Source organism: Calcarisporiella thermophila (genome assembly GCF_041956535.1).
Source record: "Calcarisporiella thermophila strain CBS 279.70 unplaced genomic scaffold VTP21scaffold_10, whole genome shotgun sequence".
Lineage (NCBI taxonomy): Eukaryota > Fungi > Calcarisporiellomycota > Calcarisporiellomycetes > Calcarisporiellales > Calcarisporiellaceae > Calcarisporiella > Calcarisporiella thermophila.
The window spans coordinates 228038-249943 of NW_027192200.1; the positions used below are offsets into that span (position 1 = coordinate 228038).

The 21906-nt window shown below is 51.1% G+C and overlaps 8 protein-coding genes across 8 annotated transcripts; 2 read left to right on the top strand and 6 right to left on the bottom strand.

The window, feature by feature from the left end:
* Nucleotides 1–115: 115 nt before the first annotated feature.
* On the top strand, nucleotides 116–2622 carry VTP21DRAFT_813 (uncharacterized protein; the record flags this gene model as incomplete). Its single annotated transcript, XM_069398947.1, has 6 exons — nucleotides 116–341; nucleotides 426–826; nucleotides 899–1063; nucleotides 1121–1260; nucleotides 1351–1396; nucleotides 1468–2622. The coding sequence occupies 6 exons, from the start codon at nucleotides 116–118 to the stop codon at nucleotides 2620–2622; spliced, it is 2133 nt and encodes a 710-aa protein (XP_069251702.1).
* A 993-nt stretch (nucleotides 2623–3615) lies between these two features.
* Nucleotides 3616–5729, bottom strand: VTP21DRAFT_814 (uncharacterized protein; the record flags this gene model as incomplete). The annotated part of the gene is made up of 3 exons (XM_069398958.1): nucleotides 3616–4464; nucleotides 4549–4819; nucleotides 4900–5729. 3 exons carry the CDS (start codon nucleotides 5727–5729, stop codon nucleotides 3616–3618), a joined length of 1950 nt encoding a protein of 649 aa, XP_069251703.1.
* Nucleotides 5730–6426: 697 nt separating this feature from the next.
* VTP21DRAFT_815 (uncharacterized protein) lies at nucleotides 6427–7302 on the bottom strand (the record flags this gene model as incomplete). The annotated part of the gene is made up of 4 exons (XM_069398969.1): nucleotides 6427–6565; nucleotides 6636–6707; nucleotides 6780–7197; nucleotides 7296–7302. The coding sequence occupies 4 exons, from the start codon at nucleotides 7300–7302 to the stop codon at nucleotides 6427–6429; spliced, it is 636 nt and encodes a 211-aa protein (XP_069251704.1).
* Nucleotides 7303–7993: 691 nt separating this feature from the next.
* VTP21DRAFT_816 (uncharacterized protein) lies at nucleotides 7994–9260 on the bottom strand (the record flags this gene model as incomplete). Its single annotated transcript, XM_069398980.1, has 5 exons — nucleotides 7994–8020; nucleotides 8085–8145; nucleotides 8244–8631; nucleotides 8702–8797; nucleotides 8888–9260. The coding sequence occupies 5 exons, from the start codon at nucleotides 9258–9260 to the stop codon at nucleotides 7994–7996; spliced, it is 945 nt and encodes a 314-aa protein (XP_069251705.1).
* Nucleotides 9261–9518: 258 nt separating this feature from the next.
* Nucleotides 9519–9818, top strand: VTP21DRAFT_817 (uncharacterized protein; the record flags this gene model as incomplete). Its single annotated transcript, XM_069398991.1, has 1 exon — nucleotides 9519–9818. One exon carries the CDS (start codon nucleotides 9519–9521, stop codon nucleotides 9816–9818), a length of 300 nt encoding a protein of 99 aa, XP_069251706.1.
* A 492-nt stretch (nucleotides 9819–10310) lies between these two features.
* VTP21DRAFT_818 (uncharacterized protein) lies at nucleotides 10311–11627 on the bottom strand (the record flags this gene model as incomplete). Its single annotated transcript, XM_069399002.1, has 2 exons — nucleotides 10311–11371; nucleotides 11501–11627. 2 exons carry the CDS (start codon nucleotides 11625–11627, stop codon nucleotides 10311–10313), a joined length of 1188 nt encoding a protein of 395 aa, XP_069251707.1.
* Nucleotides 11628–12355: 728 nt separating this feature from the next.
* VTP21DRAFT_819 (uncharacterized protein) lies at nucleotides 12356–18890 on the bottom strand (the record flags this gene model as incomplete). The annotated part of the gene is made up of 10 exons (XM_069399013.1): nucleotides 12356–12590; nucleotides 12652–12854; nucleotides 13307–13461; nucleotides 13561–13924; nucleotides 13999–17186; nucleotides 17257–17510; nucleotides 17619–17692; nucleotides 17753–18043; nucleotides 18131–18680; nucleotides 18814–18890. The coding sequence occupies 10 exons, from the start codon at nucleotides 18888–18890 to the stop codon at nucleotides 12356–12358; spliced, it is 5391 nt and encodes a 1796-aa protein (XP_069251708.1).
* A 402-nt stretch (nucleotides 18891–19292) lies between these two features.
* On the bottom strand, nucleotides 19293–20916 carry VTP21DRAFT_820 (uncharacterized protein; the record flags this gene model as incomplete). Its single annotated transcript, XM_069399025.1, has 5 exons — nucleotides 19293–19499; nucleotides 19568–20292; nucleotides 20365–20600; nucleotides 20670–20737; nucleotides 20800–20916. The coding sequence occupies 5 exons, from the start codon at nucleotides 20914–20916 to the stop codon at nucleotides 19293–19295; spliced, it is 1353 nt and encodes a 450-aa protein (XP_069251709.1).
* Nucleotides 20917–21906: the final 990 nt, after the last annotated feature.

The window sequence follows — 21906 nt, forward strand, 5'->3', positions numbered from 1 at the left end:
CGATAGGTGGCGCAGTGTGCCATTTTACAACCTCTTGAAGTTATCGCAATAGAGGGCAAAAGGATTGAACAAAGTTGGTTTCATTGTGGCATCCTGATACTCAAGGGCAGCAGGAATGGAACGGCCAAAACGCCGGATTGAAGCCGTCAACTACTCAGATAAACCGCAATGGCGGCGAAAATCCGATCCTTCGAATCCACCTCCATTGTCACAGAAGAAATCCCCGGCTCCAACCAATGTAAGGGAATTAAGAGTAAGACCACCTGCCAAGCGCGATGAAAAGGAGTCGCCGAAGGAGAGAGAGCGGAAAGAGCCTTTAAAAGGGCGCCGAGTTCATGGCGGTAAGAATTAATATGGGGTTCACACGAGCGGATTCCAAAATTACTAATGGCGACTATGTTCGAATTGCTTTTCTTAATTGGTAGATGTCCAGAAATTCTTCTGGGCTATAGAGCGCAAAGATTCCAAATCCGTACGCCATTTTCTCCAGTCTCACCCGCGCTTCAACGTGAACCAGCTCTGGGATTCGACGATTTTTGACACACACTTCACATGGGGCCCCCTCCACGCGGCCGCATTCGAAGGCTCGATCCGTGTAATAAGGGTTCTCATGGAATTCGGAGCCGAGGTGGATCTGAGAGACACATGGTACGGAGGCACACCACTGGCTTGGGCAGCCTACGCAGGCCATTTTGATGCAGCCCGCTTGTTGATTCAGTCAGGTGCCGACAGAAATGCAAAAAACGACCATGGTCAGATCCCGGCTGACTTAATTTCGGAACCGGATGACCCACGGTGGGAAGGCATTTTAACGCGATTAGATCTGGTGATTCGATTTTTATTACATATCCATAGCGGTGCGCGTGCGTAGATATACTAATATAATTTTTATTCTCAGGCGAGTGAGGAGGAATCGGAGAGCGAGGACGACTCCAGTGATGAACAAACGCCAGAGGTGACATCTGTACAGAACACAGCTACACCAACACCAACACCAACCTCGACATCGGCGCCGACACAAAAGATTACTCTCCCTCGTTTCCCTGAGATTGAGCCGGATTCGGTAAGAATACAAATCCCTCATCTCTAGCGCCGACCCTAATGTGTATCTTTCCGCTAGGATGATGAATGGGAGGAGCACGAGAAATTGCAAAGAAACGGCATTGAGTATGGTGTGGGAGACTTCGTCTACATATGCTCGCCGGAGGATGCAGGGAACCAGGTGATTGCCCTAATAGAGGAGCTGATGACGGATCAAAAGTATGAAGTCGATAACTTACCGCCAGTGTCAGGATGGGTCTCTCGTCCCCAGAATTAACTCGCCTTTTTTTACCTTTTTCTTTTTGTTAGCGGTAAGCAATATTTCAAGGGCACGTGGTTCATTCGGCCAGATCAGGTATTGCAAAATTGGCAGTCCACTTTCGCGAATCCCTTTTCATGACGGTTCCCATATTCGCTCTCTTGTAGATTCCGTACATCACTGAGCAACATCCTCGCCATCCGCGCGAAGTTCTCAAGCAAGTCGGCCCACGTACCCACACATTTGCCCACCTCGCCCCCTCGTCGAAGAAGTGTTATGTAATGCATATCATCGACTATGCCAAATCCAAGCCCGACGGCTTTTCGCCTGAGCACGTGTATTTCTGCGGGGCAAGCTGGTGCGAGGAAACAAGGATGCTGCAGCCAATCAAGGCATGGAAGAGAGGGGCGTATGTGCCTGAGGCGACATTTCCCGTGAGTTTGGTGCCGCGGATGGAGCGTGGAAGGGATGGCAAGAGAAGGAAGAGCGACGGGATTCTAGAGATAGAGGGTGCTTTGGCGCAGTGGCTAGATGGCAAGCAGAATGTCCGGCTGGGACCAGACGATACGAAGACGAAAAAGAAAAAGGGGAATAAGCAGGAGCAGCCCATGGACTATGTGATGGACGCCATGGATGCGCGATCGCCGTTGGGGGCACGCGGGAGAGTGCGCGGGCCGCGAGACAGGTTCGGCGAGATGGTGATGAATGTGGAGGCACGAGGCGCATTCAACGCGGTTGACTTTGGGGAGGCCAATTCGCTGGCCTCTCTGAAGCTCGGCAAGGACTTCAAGATGCTGTGTGAGATTGCCATCGAGACGGATGACCGCTATCTGGCCATGTCGCTGGACACTCGAGTGTATAGCGCGTATACACTGTCCATTGGGGCGGGGGCCCATGCAATATGTATTGTCCCCTTGCTGGCTCCCGTGCTGGGGCGGTACCGGGACAAGATCGCGATGACGGTGGTGCAGGATGGCCGCAGGGTCCATGCGGTTGGCCAGGGCCCCTGGGGCAGAATCTCGAGACTGGGCCGAGGGGGCGGTGAAGAGTCACCCGAGAAGGTCGAAAGCGTCGAGGGAAAGGACGAAAGGGGGAAGAGGGGGGAGGGGGTCGAGCCCAATGGTATGACTGCAACGCCGCTCGCAGGAAACGAAGTGTTTGGGGAGATGTTTCTCTTCTCGGTGCCGCCCATTGGCGTGTCGACGGTGGAAATCTGGGTGAGCGCCCCCCTTGGTTCCGACGCTCTCTCTCAAGCCTCCAATTTGCCCGGGTATGTCGCGGGGATGGTCACGCAGCGTTATTGCCTCTTCGTGTATCGGTGAATTTCACCTGCTTACGCGATTTTTCCTCTTTTTTTTTTTTCCTTTTCGCTCTTGCTATTTTATTTGAACTTGTGTGTATTGTAATTTTTTTTAGTATTTCTCCTGTATTTTGCGTTTTGATTTATTCCATTTACTCCCCGACCTCCTTCCATCTTCACCTCTCATACTGCTTACATATCCCTTTCCGTTTCTCTATTTCTTCTTTTTTTCTTTTTCCTTTCGCCCTCGTCCAGTTTGCTGGTGATGCAAGCTAATTAGAAAACAAATGGATAAAACTATTTTATATCATATCAAGAAAGGCAGAACAAAAAAAAAACTCAATGGATTAAACCGGAGAAAAGAAATCTACAACAAAAGGAAGAAGAGTAAAGAGTAAAAGTAAGAACAGAATAGGAAAAGGAAAATCATTCGATGGAAAGAAGATAAAAAAGGTAAAAAAGGCAAAGGAGTGGAATGAGTGAGAGCGTGTGCGTGAGATTACAGCAAAATTACAAAGTTTAAAAAGAAAAGGGAAAAAAAAATGAATGGAAGGGGCATATAAGAAGAGCAATGAGGTGGAAATAGGAGGAAATAGATAGATAAAGAGATAGATAGATAGACAGACAGACAGACAGATAGATAGATAGATAGAAGTGGATATACTGCAAAAATAAAGAGGTATAAGCGGCAAGCGCATGTGTTTTAGAGCGGATGCGAGGAAGAGAAGGAGGAGAAGGAGCAGAAGAAGGAAATGGGAATAGAGGAGGCAGAGAGAGTATGAAAGCAACCAACCATCAAGTGAAGAACAGCTTTAGAAACCCAAACAAAGAAAAATAATTAGAGAGCGAAAGGGGCGGATAGGTAGACAAATAGATAGATAAGTTAGGCGGGATGGATCGTGGATCGAGATAAAGATAAAGGGATAAATAAAGGAGTGGAAATGCAGGATGGAAGTGTGTGTGTGGGGGGGGGGGGAACGAAATTTGCCATTTCGTCAGTAGGGGTTGCCCGGGGCTAATCTCGATGCCGGATGGTTTCCTTCATGAACTTCAAGAATCGGCCACCGTACTCTACCGGAGGTACCGCCGAGATTCCTTTTCTGTCCTGCCGGAGTCCCTTCCAAAAGCACTCGGCCCGCTTTGTCAAGTTAAATGGCGTTAAAATGTCAATGATGCCCAGATAGTAGAGCTCTCTTCCCGGCAGGTTACGCTCATCCGTGGACATGAATCCCCCCTCGTCCGCATAAAAGCAGCAGCGAGCTCGTTCCGGCGCGGCCGCTAGAGGGAGCTGCTCGTGTGTGACCCGCACGGGGTCCGAGGCCACCACGGCACGCCGAAGGGCCGACGCAGTGGAGTTTTGGGCGTTGGTGGGGGTCCGCTGCAGCCTCCGCTCCTCCTTTTTATGCTGGGGCTGCTGCTGGTGCGGTGATGAGGGTGAGGGGCCGTCGGTGGGCTCGAATAGCCACAAATTCTTTTCTCGCAGATTGTCTCGGTTACCCCTCATACGGTCATGCACTCCGATTAGGAGCGAATAGTCCATGATGTTCAAGTTCTGCAGTAGCCTGACGTCCCGTTCCAACTGCCCCACGAAGACTCGACGCTTCTCTGGCCCTAATTCGAGGCATTTTTTGCGGGCCAGCCAGTTGAGATCCTTCATCACCGCACGCGGATTCTCTCTGCACTCGGCCTCGGGAAGTTCTCGGCCAAAGGTAGAGCCCTTGAGGTCGTAGGTCTCGTGGATATCTTTGTTGGCCGGGAAGACATTCTGCATCACCACAAAGTGGATTTTACGGCCATGCGGGAGTTTCACGCGGTGGAGCCCATAGTAGCGACACAGAAGCGTGTTGGGATTCTCCTTCACGTGCTAAAAAGGGACAAAAAGGAGGCAGAGACGTGAGGGTGAGTACGCTGGAGAGCCGGGTGTAAAGTGTTCCTCCTCCTTCCTTACCTCGTAATATTGCTTCAGTATTTTTCTCATCCACTTGTGCTCCGAGTGGTGGATCGTTTTGATGATGAAACGGTAATCCTGCGAATAGTAGAAGAAGGCACCGCTCTTACCGGCCGAGCTCAGCTCCGAAAGCACATATTTATTCGTGAGAGCCACCAGATAATCTGCAGGGTGGATTCCAAAGAGTTCACGTAGGTGCCGGAACACCCAGGGGGCATAGTCCTTGAACTTGAAGTCATATTTCACCGAGGGTGTCAGCTCGTTGCCCTTGCTGTGATGGTCATGGAAAAAAGACAAGATCGGGGGTAAGTAAGTCTTCTCTACAATGCCGAAAGGTCCACGGTAACTCACATATCAAACGTCATCTTATGCGCTGCGGAAAAATCCTCGTTGTTCAACACTCGCATTGGTTTTGCAGTACATCTCGACACCGAGATTCGGATGCCCGTGAGCATGTTGTACATGAGAACATAATTTACATGATCCTCCCCAATCCGCGTCCCAACAAGAACCTCATCCTCGGCCTGTTGTTTCCGCTGTAGTAGCTTCGAGAGACGCCTAGCCTTTCGACGAGCCAGCTCTTCCTGGAGCTGGCGGAGATCGTCCCAGTCGGGATTGACTTTACGATGGAGATCATCGTCGGGATTGTAGGTGTTGCGACGATGAAGATGGCGCGGAGCGGCTGCCTCACCAGCGGAGGTGTTGGAACGGGAGATGCGTGATGAAGGCGCCACGTACGTGGCGGAGCGAGAAACACCGGCAGGAGCCTTAAGGGGTTTAGCTACAGGGGATACAGATGCAGGGGTAATGGGAGCAGCAGGCTCGGAATCCTTTCGCTTTGGGGTGCCTCCCTCGGCTCCCAGTCGGGGAGATGAAATCTTGGGATGAAGAGACTCAACCTCGTTGATGTAGGCAAAATCCAGGGTGTGAAGAGGCGGGGTCGTTTCGCCATTCATCTTTTCTATGTGTACTTCATCCATCCCTGGAGATGGCTCAGTGTGGAGGGTGGCGAGTTTGGGGGTGCCATTTCCATTAATAAGCTTCTCGTTATTGGACACGTAGTGTGCATGATGGGCCCGAGGTGGCTGCTTGTTCGTTGTGATCGCATTCGCCACGGCTGTCATGGGAAGAGTAGTGTTGGGACTAACAGTATTGCGGGTGTTAGCCATGGCCCCAATCATGGGAGGAGAGGAGAAAGGGTGGGTGAGTGGGAGAGGGAGATAGGGGGATATAGGGGAAAAGCGGGAAAAATAAACAAGAAACCAAACAGCAATGAAGAGAAGGGGATGGCCCTTGCTACCACAAAAAAGGGGGGGAGCGAACAAGAAATGCAAATGAATCCCAAAGAAAAGATTTAATTAACAAAAAAAAGCAAAATGGAAATCTTTCAAAAGCAGGAAAAATGTTATTTTCTATTTTCTCCCTAAAAGAAAAACAGAAAAGAAAAATCGCTCGGCTCCAAAGAAAAACGCTCGGAAAGGACAGTGGCGGTGTTCGAAAACAACATACTGCTGAGCCCAAAAGGATAGGGATACAAATTAGGATAGAAATGACTCTGTTAAGACAAATAGCACAACATAATTCTTACAAGGAGATAACATAATTCTGCAAAAGGGAGGAAAAAAAAACAAATAGGCCAATAGGAAAAAAAAAATAAGGTAAAGAGTAGATAATAAAAACAACGGGATAGAGTTAAAGGGATGAGGGGTGAGATTCAAAATAAGCAAGGATATGTATACTAAACACTGTTTCACAGATTGACGTGTTAAAAAAAACAATCGTATTGAAGCCAGAATACAATATTTTTTTCCCACTTTCCTCGTCTCTCTGTGTCGACGTGTTGTTATAAATAGAAAACGTACTTGCAATGCGTGCTAATTAAAATTCCATGTTGCCCACCATAAATTCTTCATATGAGATACTGTTGGTTGAAAAGCGTCGCCCTATATTCCGTTCACCCATCTCATCCTCCTCGATCGACTCTAGTTCCTCGTCCTCATCGCTGGGTGCCATATAGCTACGGGCATAAGAAATGAAAGGATTAATACCGCCCTCGAGCCTTCCGCCGGGACGCAGAGGGAAATTACCTTTGGGTCTTCAGTGTGAAGAACACTATCCGTTTTAACTTTTTGTTAAAGAAGAAGTAGTTAAACGACCAGCTATAAGCAAAGGCATGTTAGACTACATCCGGGCTGGAAAAAAAATATGGCAAGTTAAAAGCGCTAACATACATGGCGCCCTCCTCTCGATTCGGATCGCCCTCGTGGTCGGGATTATACGAGTAAACATCACACTCATCCAGCCCAATAACGCTATCCACCACATCCCACAGCCGTAACTCCGTCACCACGCGTTCATGCCCACCCAAATTAAACAGCGTAGTTTGCACGGAGTTCATGACCATCGGCACAGACGGCTGCTTGCTGAACTCTTCAGGTTTAGCGTCGCTAAAGTCGTAGTCCGGAAATGCAGCGTTGAGGGTAGCGATGAGGAAAAAGAGGGTCTTGCGGGAGCTGGCCTCGTTCATGGGGCCAAACGGGGAGACAATGTGTCGAAAATGGTCTTCTGGGGAGGCGGAGCGGGCCATCTCCTCAATATACCGCATCTCAAGCTGCTTGTAAAGCCGCTTATCAGAGCCGGCACTTTTACCTGGAAAAGAGGCAAAAGGTCTGAGTTGATAGCTTTCTTTTTTGTCATCCAAACTGAATTAAGCACACACAAGAATAGGCCTCCAATCGTGCATTTACTTTGCATTCGGCACTCTCCAGAGAATTTAAAGCTCGATTTATTGCATCGAATGCTGGCACTTCTAAATATTTCATCTCGTCACAATGTGTAGGTTTGCTTGGGGTGTGCTTATTTAAGTGCGGGGACGCGGATTGAACTCTCAAGATGTCAGGATTCAACGGTCGGATGTAATTCTAAAGCAAATATACAAACGCATCAGCATCGTGCGGGGGCCATTGTTCCAATCTAGTTGAGCAGAAAAACATCTGGAAGACATATATACTTCAAAGAAGTTCGGCAGCCTGAAGGAGAACTAGATCGCCCAAACAGTCCGATCGAGATATGTGGACAATAGGTTGGAGCTTTATGCGGTCACCTATATGTCACGCGAAGATAAAAGCGTTAAAAAAATACCCCGCTTTGTCTCGAAAAGCGGAGCTCCGATCTTACAGATCTTGAGCTACAGGCGCAAGCTTAAGGGGGAGCCGTAGTGTCCAAATGAGGGGAGGCTATGGAGCGCTGCTTGTTGAAATTAGAGAGTTGGAAGAGTAGTAGTAATGGAGATGGGATGGAACGGAAGAGAAACGCCCCCCTCCGAGCGACTCCCGCAGGAAAAAAATGGTGATCGGGTGACGTCACACATGTGTGGCCAAATCAGTATGCACAACGAGATCACGCTCATCATCCGGCCTGGCAATTCAAGCAATCTCGTTCTCAATTACTTTATATCTACCAACCCGTCATTCTAGGGTGTCCCAAGCATTAATATCACGTATGCGTTAAAAACGAGGCCAACAACGGGTGCTTACCGTGATTCGGAACTCCACGGTGCTCTCTGGCATGCTAATCGACTTGAAGAGGGTTGCATATCTAAGCCAAACCGTGCCATGAGTGAATATTCCCTTTCTCCTCCTTCTCCCCTGGCCCCCACCAAGAGGCAAGCCAAAGCTCAGAATTCCAGATTTTACCTTGCGGCTTCCTTCTGATACAGCATCACCCGGTGGCTGCAAGTGTGTCCCCAGCTCTCGCCCAAGGCCGGCATCAACTTTCCCCGGTCCCCTCCGGCTCCTCCGCCATTTCTTGCCACCATTTGGTTGACGGCCACAACCGCAACGTCTAACTGCCCTGCTATCGATGCCAGCCGTTGCGCAAGCCCATTCACAATTCGGGCGCGGTGAGCCATATCGAGAAAATTCTGCCTAAATGGGAACGCAACGCTGTCAACGACGATAAGCTTTGCATCGAGCGAGGCAATTAGCGTGGGGAGAAGGTGCGTAAGAGCAACCAGCTCAGCCGGGGTGGAAGCCCGATAAACGTGTATGTTGGAGAGGATCTCTGTCGAAGATAGTTTAGGCTCTGGTCGGAAAAGTAGTCCAGCGAATGAGGATAGGGGAGCACCTCGATAAGAAAATCACAAAATAAATACCCTCCAAGTTATCTTCTTCAATCCGCTTATTCACGCGCGCAACCAAGGTTTCGGTGATCTGTGACATTCTTCGTGCTATGAAGCTTCCCTCAGAATCTAGGATCAAGCCAAAATTCATTAGCCATTCGGTCATCTACCCTAGCCAGCATTCCAATCCAACTCCACCTATATAAATAGCCGCTTTACCCAGGGCCTGCACATTCGCACATACATTCATACAAAAGTTGGTCTTCCCACTTCCGTTTTCGCCACACACTTCCGTCACCATTCCACACTCCACTCCTCCGCCCAACATCGCGTCGATGGCATTACACCCTGTTTTAATCTTCGCTCTCCGTTTTGCAGCATCTAAAATCTCAGCAGCATCTCGAGTAACCAGCGGAGGCGGCATCCGATACTCTAGAATTAATGCCGCATCATCAAGGCTTATAGAGAGCTCTTCGCTAAGCGCCTTTGTGCTGGTGGAGTCCAAGTCGCGTAAGGAGTAATAGCCATATTGGATCAATTTTGAGCGCAGGTCAGGTGAAATGGGAAGTGTAGTTATAAGCCGACTGCTCATTTTTTTCGCATGAAATGAAAATATCACGCCTAATTAGTACAATATTTACAATTTAAAAATGCTGGTAGAGTAGTTCGAAGGCAACGTGAACAACGACTGTGATTCAAGTTGAATCCATGACTACTTTGTGGCTCATGGGCACAGTCACATATTAAACAAAATATTGCCAAACGAGACGACACACCGCTAGGATTCTGCCCTCCCCCTCTCATTTCCACCCCACACCCCCTCACCCTCTCTCGTGAAATCACTTTCAACATGGGCAAATCGGCTAAATTCTATAAGCGCATTCGCAAACCCAGCGAAATCTCCTCCCAGGAGCCCAAGCCCATGGATGACGATCTCGACTTGGGGGGCACAAAGAGCGGCGGAATTTCCAAGCGCAAAGCCAAGAAAACGAAGCAAAAGACGACGAGTGGGATGGCGATGGCGATCGATGAGGCACCCGCCTCCAGCATGAAGAAGCCCGTAGGTAAGCAGGAGAAAAAGAACGAAACCGGACCCAAGCGAGACTATGTCGATTTATTATATGGCAAGAAAACGAGTCATAGGAAGTAAGCCATGTATTGTACTATTAATACTTGTAAAGAATTAAATTGCATATCTGAAGAAGAGTGACACTAGAAGAGGTATTTGACATAAAGGCTAATGGAAGGAAAAACAAAAATACAGCATTACAAAAAAAAAGATCAAGTCAAAAAAAAAAACTAGTGTAAAATCACATAGGTGAAACAAATATTATATACTATACTCAAGAAAGGGGGGGGGGAAGAAAAAGGATATACATCAGAAATTTCCCAATGCCATCATATACAAAAAAGGACACTTGGGAAGCGGAAGGCATTATTAATAGAAAGAAAAGAAAAATGTAATGAGCAAAAAATAACTATACAAAATATAAGGCGATGAACGGGAAAAGGGGAGGGAGGGGGAGGGAGGGGAGGGGATGCGGGGCCAATGAGAGTTATTATTAAAACCAATAAAAATATTATAACAATAATAAGTAAAGGGGGAAAAGCAAAAAAAAATGTACAAAACATAGGAACCAAGTCATTCGGACCACACCACGGTAAACTCCTTGTTCCCCATGAACACCGACCTTGGCAGCTCGGTCTCGTGCCAAGGGCGGAAGGGCCGCTTTCCATCGTCCTGGGACAGCTTCTGCAAGAGTAGCGTGGCGGTGACGGTGTCGATCCAATCCTTGGAGGGCACGACGAGGGTTTCGTTGGGTTTGTTGCCGGCGGCTGAGAGGAAGGTGATGGCGGGGCCGCCGGTGGAGGCGCGGCGGGACCATCTTACGTGGTCGGCATGGAGGGGCTCCGAGGCGGAGTTGGGGGTGGACAGCGAGCGAGGTCGCCACTCGCCGGCGAGCGCTTCGTGCTGCTGGTTGAGGAGGAACTCCATTCCTCGCGGCGACGTCATCTTGCGCCGCTTCTCCCCTCCGCCTAGCCCGCCGCCAAGCCCACCGCCGGGATGGGTGGTGGGGGTGAGGGGCGGGGAGTGGATGGAGGGCCCCGCGCCGCGGGCCTTGCCCCACCCTCTGCCCAAGCCACACCCCACCTCCTCCTCCACTTCCTCCATGTCGATCTCGTCCTCGCCGTAGCGGTCGTCCTCCGTCTGCTCGTCGGTGGACTCGGTGTCCGCCGCATGCTCCATCCCTGCCGTCCCGCTGTCCACCCGCTCCATGGGGCTCGCCCTTCGATACGCATTCGCCAGCGCCGAGGTCCTGCGCCGCTTGCTGATCATGGGGACGCGGAGCGATGGGTTCCCGGGCGGCGTGCTCAGCAGCAGGCACCCGAACCCGGGGTCCGAGGGGTGGAGGCAGGAGGCGGGGAAATCCGGGCCGAACAGCGGCACCAGCTCCTTGCGCAGCACAAAGCAAGTGCGGCGAGCCAGCATCTTGGCGTACTCGTACTGGATCCACGTGCCCTGGATCTTCAGGAACCCGCCGCGAATTTTCTTGACGTTGAGCTCGGGGTTCGAGTCCACCATCTTGACGATATCGGCCTTGGAGTTGCCCAGAGCCTTCCAAATGCCCGTGAAGTGGACCTCGCCCGTCTCGCGATCCCACATGATGGTGTGGTCGCCCTCGGGAAGCTGGTACTCATAGACTATGGGGCAGAAGGGGGGGGGGGACAAGCATTAGGCGAGATTCAAGGAGGCCTCGGGGCGCATTGGCAGAAGCCCCGGGGCCCAGGCATTCTCTGCGCTCGAGGGGTGAGGGGGGAGCGGGCGCTTACCAGGTATATAGCCGCGTGGGTCGAGCGACGTCGCGTATTTCGCTAGCTTGACCCTTCCGACCTTGACGCCGCCTCCGGGGAAGGGGCGGAACCTCGGGGGGTCGCGGTTCTCGGGTGCTCGTAACATTCACGCAGAATGGGATTCACAAATCACTAGCAGTGTCAGGAGGAGAGTATAACAGTTATGAATGATGAGGTTAAAAGTGTTGAGCTGCAGAGAGCCGAGTTCGCATTCTAATGGCAGAGGCGCTAATGGGGAGGGAGAGAGGGGGCAGGGGAGTCGATGAAGGCAATCAGCGAAGGGGGGAGAGGGTGGGGGAGGGGAGGGGGGAGAAAGCGTAGGAGGGCCAGAGAGCAGAGAAGGTCGGGAGAAACTGAAACTAGTTAAATAATAAATAATAAATATAGCCCAAAGGAAGCTTTCAAATAAAAGAAAAATTAAAGAAACGAGCTAGGAAAAAAAGGAGGGTGGGGAGAAACATAGGGATAAGTCACGTCCATCAATTTTTTATTTCGATTTGTCTCAATACACCTGAACAATAAACCTTTTTTAGGCATTGTTAATAAGGGTAGCTATTTTAAACTTCCTGCGGGCCAAACCCATCCACCCCTCCCCCGCGAGGGCCCAGCACCCGCTGACAGCGGCGTGACATGGCCACGCATGAGCTGCGCAATGTCGGCATCATTGCTCGCCCAAGCCCTCGCCATCCGCGGCATCGGCCGCCCCATGACCACGCGGGCGAGGAGGCGGGGCCCAGAGGCAACCTAAAGCCCAACTAGCTCTGCCCCGCCCTTTTTTGCACCCGCCATGTGACCCCAAGCTTTTGTTGGCCACTCGACCCGCCGGCAAGCTGTCTAGGCCGAGCAGAATTCGGCGGTTTCAATCCTAATCCGCCCTCCGCCCGAAGGGGCCGCGTCCCGGTTGCGCGGCACGCCGCTGGAGTCCCAGAGCGGGCCAGGGGTTAAGAGAGCGAAACGGGATGTGTGGAACAGGACGCCTCTTTGCTTGCGTTTGGGGCAAGCCTCCAAAGCCGGGCCTGAGAAACAGGGAGGCGGGGCGGGCGGCTTGGGCGCGTTCCCATCGACTTGTCTTGGCTCCAGCAAGAAATCAAATGATCCACCCTCCCCAATCCCTTCCGAATCGGCCAAACGGGAGGGCTGCTTGCCGAGCCAATCTCGCCATCGATCCGCCCAGGTGACATAATTTATTAGCCCTCAGGGAGATCGGGCCCTGGTCCGCTTTTGGAAGATATTTAATTTGCTCTCTTGCGTGTGTTTGGCCCGGCAATTTCCCAGACGGAAAAACAATCGCGCCATGCCAGATTGCTTCGCAATCCGGAACGCTCGCCTTGTTCTAAATCCAATCCTTCGCAACATTCGCGTCGAACAAGTTTGGCGGCTCACTAGAGAGACCATGATAATTTATTGTACACGTCGTTACCCCCAAGCCTCAGAAGTTTAGAGAGTGTGAGAAGGATGAGAGAGAGAGAGGGAGAGGAAGGTGGGGGAGAGAGAGAGAGAGAGAAAAAAAGAACAGCTTACACCAAGAAGCGGAAAAGAGAAGCAATGCAAAAATAAGAGGGTTAATAAAAAGAATCCATATCAGCAGCAAGATATAATAAAAATTAAAATAAAGATACTATATATATATGTATGTATATTTATGTTTATATAGGTTCATAAATTTATATATATAGAGGACGGCGAAGTCCATCGTAGCTCCTCTTTTGGAACCATACTCACACACACACAAACATACATACGCTATGAGAGATGAAAACCCCCTTGGCCCTCCCTCATCCCCACCTGCAATCGCTCGCGCATCACCTGCTTGGATGAGTATTCGGGGAGTTTCAGGTAGTTTACACAGGTCATCACTGAGGGGAGATAGTCATTGGCCGTGAGCGGGGGTTCATGGGGCCGGCGAACGATGGTGAAGGGTGGGTTCAGGCTTTTAAATCCTAAAAGATGAAAAAAAAAGTACCAGAAAATTAGCCATTGGATAAATGGCAGTCCCCCAGGATGGCCTAAGTTCAAGAGGAAGGGAAGGGGGTGCATACCGCCAATGGGCAGTTTAGGGCTGCCAGTGATAAACTGCAGGAATTCTCGGCGCTCCTTGATGTCAAACTCCGTCATCAGTTCCACCAGGTGTTGCACGGGACGGCTGCTCAAGGTGTAGCCGTGGTCGGCCTTGATGGCATCCTGGATGGTCTCCTTGGACCAATCCTCGGGAGCCCGCCCAAAGAGTGCTGCCAGCTCCTCGGCCGTGAAGATGCGCAGATCACGGACGGGGAACACCGTGTCGAACCCCTTTCGAAACGCCGCTATCTGGTTTGCTACGCCCGTCCCGATGGTGTAGTCGACAACTAGGGAGATGTACTCCTCAATGTTGTCCATGCCCACATCGATATTCGTTCCACCAGGCTGGAAACAATAAAAAAAACCACACAAGAGACAGGTTAGCAAGGGTTCCGCCACGAGGGAATCAAATAATACACGGTAACAACCTTGAGCTCAATCTCTGGATATCCCGGCGCAGTGAAGTTCAAGCAGAACTCTTCCAAGCTCAGCCCGCTCAAGCGGAGCTCGCTCAGCATCTCCTGTTTTTCCTCAGTTTTCAGGTCAGCGCGCCGCAGGATCCGCTTCTTCTCGTCGACAAAGAACTTCACCTCTTCCAGCGATCTCCCAAGGGTCTGATCGACGCTCCGCAGCAGGCCAATGCTCCGCTTCACCTCCTCGCCGAGCACCATCTGCAGAAAGAGGGGGTGGAAGGGGATATCGATGATGCGTGAGTCGAGAAGCGAACGCGCAACGAACTGGCCCAGCGCGAAGAACAACTTGATGATCTTACTGGCCTCGTCCCGGCCGTCGCCCTCCCCACCCGATGGGCTCGCGGGCAGCGGGCGGGGGAAGAGGCCCCGCTCCGAGTGCACATAACTGCTCTTCGGGTCACGCCCATCATCCCGCCACATCTTGACCGCCTTTCGGCAAAACTCCCGCGACACCACCGCGTAGAATTCCAGCGTCGGTCCCAACCCGGTCCCCACCTCCTCGAAATACTCCACCTCCAGCGCCGCCGACAGCCTCCCGTAGAGCTCGAGCACCCGGATTGCGCTCTCAAGCATCTTGTGCCGCGAGATCCGCACTTTTTGCCGTTGAACCCGGCCCAGGAACACGTGCGAATCATCGTGCCGGGAGGCATGCAAACTCAGCACGTCGTTTGCGTGGTTTTGTTGGTGAAGCTGTTGCCAGCGGGCCATGGACCGGGAGTACCCGAACGAGGTGCTCTGCAGGAAGATGTAGCGCGTCTCGAAGGGGAAGAGAAAGGGATAGCCCCTCACCAGGTCGAAGCACCAGGCGGGAAGGCACGCGCTCGCCACAATCAGGGGCTCCTCCAGCTGGCGATTTAATTTCGCGGCCAACTTCCCGTTCACAAAGTCGTCCTGCGCCTCGCCCCGCTGCGCCTGAAAGGCGGCCAAAGCGCCCGCCGAGTTCGCCTCCACCTCAGCTCGGAGGGAATGAAGCACTCGCAGCAGTTTCAAGACCTTGGAGTACTCCGGCGGGCTCGACGGCGACTCTGGGACGTCCTCCTGCTGCGGGGAGGGTCGCAGGAGCTCGGGAGAGGGCGCGGGGCCGGGGACTTTGCGGTACCTAACCGTGTAGATGGTGGACCAGACGTTTCGGCTGCCGGACCCATGTTCAAGCTGGTGGATGGCGGCGTAGATGGTGGAGTCGAGATCCACCGGCATGCTGCTGTCGCCGACGGTAAACGCAAGGTGCCAGTCTTGCGAAGCGGACGCGCTGCTGGACGGCTGCGGCTCTTGAAACTGAGTGCCGGGCACATTAGAGCGGGAGCGTGAGGACGATGGGCGTGACAGAGAGGCCAGAGGGGAAGGCGTGGAGGGCCGGGATCGGGTCCGGCGGGTCGAGGTGGAGGTCGGGGTCGGGGTCGAGGAGGAAGAGCGCACCGGAGTTCCCGGCTTGATGTCGACCGGGGATGCGCCCTCGTCCTGCTCCATAGCATCCACATTCTCATCCACGGCGCTCTCCACCTCGTCCACCTCGCCCCGCGGCCTCACTCTCCTTTCGTCCGCCATTTCCGTGTCCACACCAAGTTGCATTTCACGCCGTTGCCTACTGCGTCGACGACCCGATGAGCGGCCAGTAGGGGAGGGATTAGAAGCGTGTGCTCCAGGAGCAGATGTGGACGAAGGGGCTTGGGAAGTTGATGACGAGGCCGAGGATGAGCTTGCAGTCTCAACTGCTGCCGGGGTGGCGATTCGGGGCTGCAAGTAGTCGGCCAGAACTTTGAAGGTTGCGATGGCATGCACCGACACCACCAAGTTCGAGTAGGGAGGCGGCACCTCCAGCCCCGGTTCCGCCACCAACTTCAGGCGCATTTGTTTGGTGAGCATCATCACGGGACTTCGCCTGGCCTCGTCGAGCACTGACTGGTAGGCCGTCACGACCTCAAATGACTCCAAGCGCCCTAGCAATTCTTGCAGACGCTTGACAAGCAAGGAAAACTCCTCGTGTCCGGTGGGCCTGTCCATGCTCGCAACACCGCTCTGGTCGCCCAAAAAGATCCCCATGAAGGCTCGTTGTCGATCTTCGAGCGGCGCCTTGGAATAGTCGTGTTCGTCAAGATACCCTAGCAGGGCCTCCATAAAGCCACTCTGGAGCAGCTCAAAGCACGACATTGAGTCGCGGGTCGGTGGAAAATGCTGCGCAATGCGATGAAGCACAGAGATCGCGCAGGGATCCGAGGCGGAGCCGCGTAAACTCGCAGAAAGCTGTTTCAGCTCGAGAAGGACGGCGGTCGCAGGGTGAACGTTGCCCTCACACTCATCTGGAAAATAAGCGTTGCGAAGAGCACTGGCCCGTTGGAGAATCAGGGCATAAAGCTGCTGATCGCGGGGCGAATCGTTGAATACAAGATGGCGAGCGGCAGGGGGGCTCTGTAGGCCGAGCCGCTCAAGGACCCGAAGGTTCTCCAAAAAGGAGCCTTGTTGTTGTGCATTCGTGGGAGGCAATGTGGAGGAGGTAGAGGGGGGGGAGGAGGGGGAGAAGGAGGAGGAAGAAGGGGCCGTCGCGCCCGAACTTACGCTAGCAGGATTTAATATTGCAAATGGGGTAGGTTCCGCATACGTCCCAGTAGCACCACTGTTCAAGGATGTTGAATCTTGAGTCTTGCCCTGGTCAATTGGGGCAGCCAAGGTTTGTCGGGTGCTCGCCTCTTCGATCAACCTGTTCATTTCAAACACGACCCCCTCCCTGCGAAAATAATAATGGTATACATCCGGCAGTTTTTTCATCAGTAGTTCGGCCAGCTGCAATGCACCCATGACTAAAGTCGGATATTCCTGTTGAGCTAATATTCCCGTGAGAAAACTGGCGAACGGCACATCTCGAAGAGATGCCTCGAGAACATCCGCATCCGAAAAAGTAACAAACTTGAGGAGGCCGGCCACCACCCGCTGGCGAATCTGTAGGTTGACCGTGGCGGAAAAGAGTTCCGAGAGCGTGGGGACAAGCACGCGGCCAAAGTGGCGGAGGATATCGGGCCGGGAGCGGAGGAGCTCCACGCGAGCGTCATTCTCAGCCTGCTGTTCAGGCGACAAATCTTGGCCAGGGTTCGCCATGTGGGTGGAGTTGATCGTAGCATGGGACAGATCAAAAAGGCCGTCTAAGAGGAATAGATATATCAAGCCCCGTTAGCCAGACCCTTCATCCAGTGGAATGCGCAGTGCTATTACTTTTGGGAAGAGAGGGCAAGAGTTCGCAAATCACCCCTAGCACTTCATACAATTGCTCACGCGGGCGATGGATAATATGTGCCTGTATGACGACAGGAGGAAGAGCACTAGAGATTTCGGTAGGGAACATGTGTCCGGTGATAACCTGGAAGAGCACATCGACGATATTCATCTCCAAAAGCTCGAAGCCGAGATTCGGAGAGCTGTGGGACACGACGTTAAGCAAACGAAGGAGTTGTGTGAAAATGGATGGGCTAGAAGAGAGGCAAGAAAAGGAGATAGGCAAAGACGGGTGAGGGGGGGGGGGATGAGTTTTTATTTTCCAATTTTTGCACACGCTTGCGAGATCTACTCCCACTTACCTGATAATCGCGTTACTACTTCTGGGTATAAGAAGTTCAATTATACTTTCTAAGAGTCCCTTTGAAATGATTGCCTAATGATCAAGTTAAAAAAACGAATTCCCTCCAGCAAACCAAAGTGGTGTAGTAATCACCTCCAACTGCCCTGCATTCCCCTTGAATGTATCAGCCAACCGTACAAAACATAGACACGTCTGCTCCACTACCCGTTGATCCGAAGAGTGCATGGTCTGCTCCAGTATAGGCACTACCTCACGCACAGATTCAAATGCATCCACATTAACACTCCGGCACATGTTAGCGGCGGTGGAAACCGCGGTTCGCTGTGTATGAGTGCTGAAGAAATCAAGGTACGAGAGAACAGCCCGCAACCCTCCCTCGCGAACAAGAGTGTTGGGATACTCGGTAGAGATTTTATCCAAGGTCTTTTCAGCAGCAACAACAAAAACAACAAAAAAAAAAGATCAGCACCAACATCGAGTGGTCCCCAGTCTAGAAGAATGCCAGCTTACACTAAGTGCCTGCTCTGCCAAATCAATGTATTGGATCTCCAGCAACTTCTGGCATAGTACCGGAACAGCGCCGCCATACACAACGGTGCCTGTTGATGCGGGGTTGGCCTCCATCAAATTGGACAGGCATCGACAGGCTAGTAGCATTAAATCGGGTACTGTACTGTCGCGCATCAGTGCAACCAGCTCCCGCACAAAGGGCTCGGCCCCAAAGCCTGCAAGGGAATCCTCCGTTGCTACGGAGAGAAGCTCAGCGAGCTCTTGTAGGGCAATGAGTTGCAGTGAAGGATCTCCGGAACGTAGAGTTTCAAGGAGTGTGCGATATTTCTGGGACTGGTGGAACCCAGGTGGACGAGGCCGCTTTGATTCTTCATCCTCATCCTCTTCACTCTCTTCCTCTTCTCCCCCCTCGTTCCCCCCCCCATCGGTGTCCTCCTCTCTCCTCTCCCCAGTGACCTCCTCTTCTTCCTCTTCTCTCTCATGTTCCGCTTCGGACATGGTGACATCCTCTTCCGCCATTCTCACTCGAACTTCATCATCCGCAGGCTTTCTACATGGAAAATTCAATGCCAAAGATTAATTCAACTATCGATTTCCAGAAATCTAATGCAATGCTATCCAATCTGTGATCCAATCCTAAAATCATACTGTTCCATTTTAGCTTTGATCAAGCGCGAACTTACTCTCTTGTTTGCTCTGAATTTTCGGCGCTGTTATTTAGAGGCAGACCAGCAAAAGTAGGCGGTTGGGCTGACCCCATTATTTTACAAAAGGGGAGATGAGTTCCTGCCCAATTTTCTTTTGCTTCAAGAGTATCAACAGGAAACCAAGAAAACGCCTTGGGGCTAAGGACTAAATAAAATGCCGCGCTTGTTACTAAAACGAAGTTGGATGAAGAGAAACCAAAGAAAAAAAAAGTAAAAAGGTGGCCACGAATATAGGAAAGGAAAAAAAGGTCACTAGGCTGGTACTACTTCGTGATCGCAGTTTACTAAAATATGAAGGTTTCAGACGGGTTCTTAAGATTTTCATACTTCATTAGCAAAGAAAATCAAAGAAAATAGTATAGCATATTCAAATTACAAGACTAGTGTATAACAAATACAGGAACACAGCGGGAAAAAAAAAAGAAAAACGAACTGAGTTTTGAAGGGGGGGTGCATTATTGCAATTTCTCCAACGCAGTCAACAGATTCGTCATGTCACTCTTGATATTCTGCGCGTATCTCACAATCTTTTCTTTCGAGTCCAGCACCTCGATGCTTTCCGTGTACGGGTTGTAGCGCACGCTGAATGGGCGCTCAAGCGAGTGTGCAAATTCGCGTACCTTCTCCTTTGCATCCTTGAAGGACTCAGCCACAAAGTAGACCTATACATCAATAAGAGGAGGGGTTTACTCATCACACCCATACTACGTCAGGAATCAAGGCAGCTTACGGGCTGGTAGTCGGTGATGGGGTATTTCTGCACGGCAACTTTAGAGGGATCGAAGGGACGCATTTCCGGTTTATCGGTCAGAGCATACTCCAGTTCTCCGAACGAACTCAGGAGACCAGCCCCATATGCTCGTACGCTTTCACCCTGCTTGCAGACCCCAAATTCAACGGTGAACCAATAGATGGTTGCAAGCTTCTCGATGTCTTCGTCTGAAGCGCCCAAGGAAGCGAGCCCAATCTCTTGCGAGAAGTCGGCGAAATCGGAATCGGCAAACAAGGGAGCATGGCCTAGCAGTTCATGGCATACGTCGGGCTCCGGGGTATATAGGGGTTTCGATGCGTGCCGGATGTATTGAGTGCTATGGAAAACTCGGAAAGCCAACCCATTCAAAAAGTCCCGGGAGGTCAAGAGCCCCATCACAGGTCGGAGCTGGAAGCCTGTGCAATCCTTCAAGAATCGAGACACGTCCTCCAGCTGCGGGATATTGTCCTCGCGGTAACCGCAATTTTGCTGTAACAATGGGAAGACGTATTGATGCTCGCGGCAAGCATGGGATGGGTATAGTTGCGTTAGGGTGCGATATACGGTTCCCCATGTCTTGATTTCATCGGGGGTGTAGTCGATACGCGGGAGCGGCATGCCCGTCCGGTACGTCTTGGCAATACGAGTGATCTCGGCACGACGCGCTCGATAAACGGGGTCCTTGGCCCCGGGGTGATCGGAACCTGTGTAGATAGAGAGGGCAAGATTAAATGGAGAAGAAGAGGAAGGGAAATATGGGTGCCTCGGAGACTTACTCAGCTCTTCACCCATCTCCAGCACTTTCTCGGCAAAGGTGTCGAGATCGCTCAGCTTGCGCGGGAACCATGGAACACTGTTAAACAGGGTGGATTCCCCTCCGCCCGAGCTAACGACGCCCACCTGCTTGACCGTTTTTTTAAGCGCCTCAACGACCTCAGAGACTTGCTGCATGCTCTTCGCTTGGAAGTCAATGAAGAAGTCGAAGTCCCAGGCCGCGGTTTTGCTCGGGCGACTGTGAGTAATAAAAATATCATCGGTGAGGAGAAGGGAATCCAGAAGAACTCACAGATGAGTCACTTACGACTCAATGCGGCTCAATGACACATTGAGCTTCTTTAAAACATCGAGGCAGTCCTCGAGCGCACCAACCTAACACGAATAATCTTTTTTTAAGATCCATTAGCCGACACGTCAAATAAGCCCATACAAACCTTGTCGGTAATGGAAAATATGATAGTGGTGCGTAGACTATCGCCGGTTTTAGGCGCGGGTAGCACCTGCGAGGGGGCATGGAGGGGAGTATTCGGGGTAGTGGTGCCAGCGTTCATTATTTGTTGGGGAAGGATTATTTTTTAGGTGAATAGGCGAAAGGAAGCGAGAAAAGAGCGCCCGCTTTTATCAACTTCCTTCTTAACTCCTTGATCGTGGGAAATTCTGTGACTGCAAAAGATGCTCAAATTTTTCCGGAGAAAAACTTAGCTTAAAAAATGTTAAGAAATTAAGTTTCTGCTGGAGATTAACATAAGTGTCCATTTTAAGTAAACATAGGGCACCATGGGCTTGAGATGAGTTTGTAGTCATAACATCCACACTGGGACGGGGCGTTCGCCACTGCTTTTACCCTCACCCAGCAAAAGCCATCCCCACTTATAGCTGAGCTTGGGGAGAATTCAAATTCCGGTATTTTTTCTTGGTGCAAACAGGTTTCTTTCTCCTGGTCTATCCGGTAATCGAGGCATGAATAATAACAAGGGTGGGGATGGGCTATGCATGTTGATGGTTCGGACTGGTAATTAAAGGAGTTTCAAGAGACTCCCCCCTGAGATAAAGAGTTAATAAGTGTACAAGGGTAATAATGGTGAATGCTTAGGCACATGGAGATTGTATAGTATACTCTCTATTTAATGCTATCGAGGCTGCGTAACACCTATTGCCAAATTTCGGCCTGAAAATGTCGCCAAGCTATTAGTCAGAGTTAGAATTGGTAGGTCAAGAGATAAAGGGGTTAAACCTATTTCCAAGCTGCTTTTAAGTTTAAATTTTGAGGGCTATGAGGAAAGCGCCAGTCTCTGATAGGAGGATAAAAAATCATACAATATATGAAGTTTGTTTGCACTAAAGCTAAATGCAAGAAGCATCAGATAAGCTTGTCAAGAGATGAAAAAATGGTGTGTTAGCGTCAGGATTCAACTGCCAAGCTATCAAATTTATTGCAAAAGCACAAAACAAATAATGATAGAGAATTGATTTCTCACGATCTTGCTGATTAACATATGACCCATCTGCCATCCCTGAAATCATTCCGCAAATATGCAACC